The sequence below is a fragment of the Berghia stephanieae genome, chromosome 9, assembly GCF_034508935.2.
Source record: "Berghia stephanieae isolate SIO BIC M18660-M18661 chromosome 9, UCSD_Bste_1.3, whole genome shotgun sequence".
In the NCBI taxonomy this organism is placed as follows: domain Eukaryota; kingdom Metazoa; phylum Mollusca; class Gastropoda; order Nudibranchia; family Aeolidiidae; genus Berghia; species Berghia stephanieae.
Genome location: NC_088368.1, coordinates 28,325,853 through 28,327,879, shown reverse-complemented (window position 1 = coordinate 28,327,879; position 2,027 = coordinate 28,325,853). Strand labels below are relative to the sequence as shown.

Genomic DNA, 2,027 nt, shown 5'->3' with positions numbered 1-2,027 from the left:
TAGGCGATATTACAATTTTTCAGACAAAGACAACGCTGTTAACGGCCAGGTACTCATTTTACACCTGAGTACGGTGAGAGAATGTGAGTAAAGAGCCTTGTCCAAAGACTCAACTATGCACCGAGCGCGAGGCTCGAACCCAGGACTTTCCGATCCCAAAGCGGGTGTCATACCACTAGACCATTATAATGCACGAGAGCCATGGTCGACTAGAGTACTACCTATAGTTACGTCATGACTAGACCACATAGCCGCACTACTGTAGGAGTGTTCATTGATAGAGGGATGCGTGTGTGTCATAGAAATAGCCTTAGTGTGTGTGTGTGTGTATGTGTGTGTGTGTGTGTGTGATAGTCAAACTTTAGTAGGTTTAATGAAGTCTTGTCACACACGCGTGATACACCTATACGAATTTCCCTGCCACTGCCACCCAGACACACTAACATCTGACAAGGAGTGAGGGCTGTGGAAGAACCACAGACTACCGTGTGCAAACATTGGCGATTGGTATCGGATGGCAAACTGTGATCGTTTGAATTTGAAATGATTCGAAACACTCGTTACCCCTCCGCTCGCTCGAATCCTGATCGTCTCAAGCTCGTCTCACGTGTCAAGATCGTCTCAAGCTCACAACCCGCTTGATCGTTTTACGATCGAGTGATCGTTTTACTAACTCGCTCTTCCGGCATTGAGATCGAGCACTGACTCGTGGCTTGGCGCTCGGTCGTCGATCGAGTAAAAGCGATCAAATAACCCAACACTAGTAAACAGTAAGATATGAAGTGAGTAGAAAAGTGCCAGAAGACAATAGAGAATAAAAATTTTTTTCGCGGCGGTGGTGGGGTTTGAACCTGCGACCTTATTGGTACGACAACTCCGCCTGGCAGGTGAGAGCGTGGCTCTACCGTGTGAGCTATCCACGAACACAAAAATATTCGTTTCAAACCCAAAGTCATTTCTAGATCCCTCTCTCACCCACTTCTTGAGATCGCCGATTCGTTCGCCACCATCGCGAAGTAATTTTGACCAGCAGTTAAGCTTAATAGCCAATATTCTCATCACAAACATATAACATAGAAACGATTGAGACATTGAGTATGCTCCGGTGTATGGGGTGAATTTTTAATTCAGAAAAGTGAGTGGAGCAGGCACTTATGTTGGTAACAACAAGATATGAAGTGAGTAGAAAAGTGCCAGAAGACAATAGAGAATAAAAATTTTTTTCGCGGCGGTGGTGGGGTTTGAACCTGCGACCTTATTGGTACGACAACTCCGCCTGGCAGGTGAGAGCGTGGCTCTACCGTGTGAGCTATCCACGAACACAAAAATATTCGTTTCAAACCCAAAGTCATTTCTAGATCCCTCTCTCACCCACTTCTTGAGATCGCCGATTCGTTCGCCACCATCGCGAAGTAATTTTGACCAGCAGTTAAGCTTAATAGCCAATATTCTCATCACAAACATATAACATAGAAACGATTGAGACATTGAGTATGCTCCGGTGTATGGGGTGAATTTTTAATTCAGAAAAGTGAGTGGAGCAGGCACTTATGTTGGTAACAACAAGATATGAAGTGAGTAGAAAAGTGCCAGAAGACAATAGAGAATAAAAATTTTTTTTCGATCTCAAGAAGTGGGTGAGAGAGGGATCTAGAAATGACTTTGGGTTTGAAACGAATATTTTTGTGTTCGTGGATAGCTCACACGGTAGAGCCACGCTCTCACCTGCCAGGCGGAGTTGTCGTACCAATAAGGTCGCAGGTTCAAACCCCACCACCGCCGCGAAAAAAATTTTTATTCTCTATTGTCTTCTGGCACTTTTCTACTCACTTCATATCTTGTTGTTACCAACATAAGTGCCTGCTCCACTCACTTTTCTGAATTAAAAATTCACCCCATACACCGGAGCATACTCAATGTCTCAATCGTTTCTATGTTATATGTTTGTGATGAGAATATTGGCTATTAAGCTTAACTGCTGGTCAAAATTACTTCGCGATGGTGGCGAACGAATCGGCGATCTCAAG

At 44.3% G+C, this 2,027-nt stretch overlaps 1 protein-coding gene across 1 annotated transcript in view; it reads left to right on the top strand.

Moving 5' to 3' along the window:
• The first annotated feature begins 732 nt into the window (after positions 1 to 732).
• The window catches only part of LOC144979982 (sideroflexin-2-like), a 19,205-nt gene continuing 17,910 nt past the window's right edge, over positions 733 to 2,027 (top strand). Inside the window, exon 1 of the mRNA XM_078927390.1 lies at positions 733 to 782. Within this exon, the coding sequence (XP_078783516.1) occupies positions 778 to 782 (5 nt within the window). The 5' untranslated portion in view covers positions 733 to 777. The remainder of the gene's footprint in view (positions 783 to 2,027) is intronic.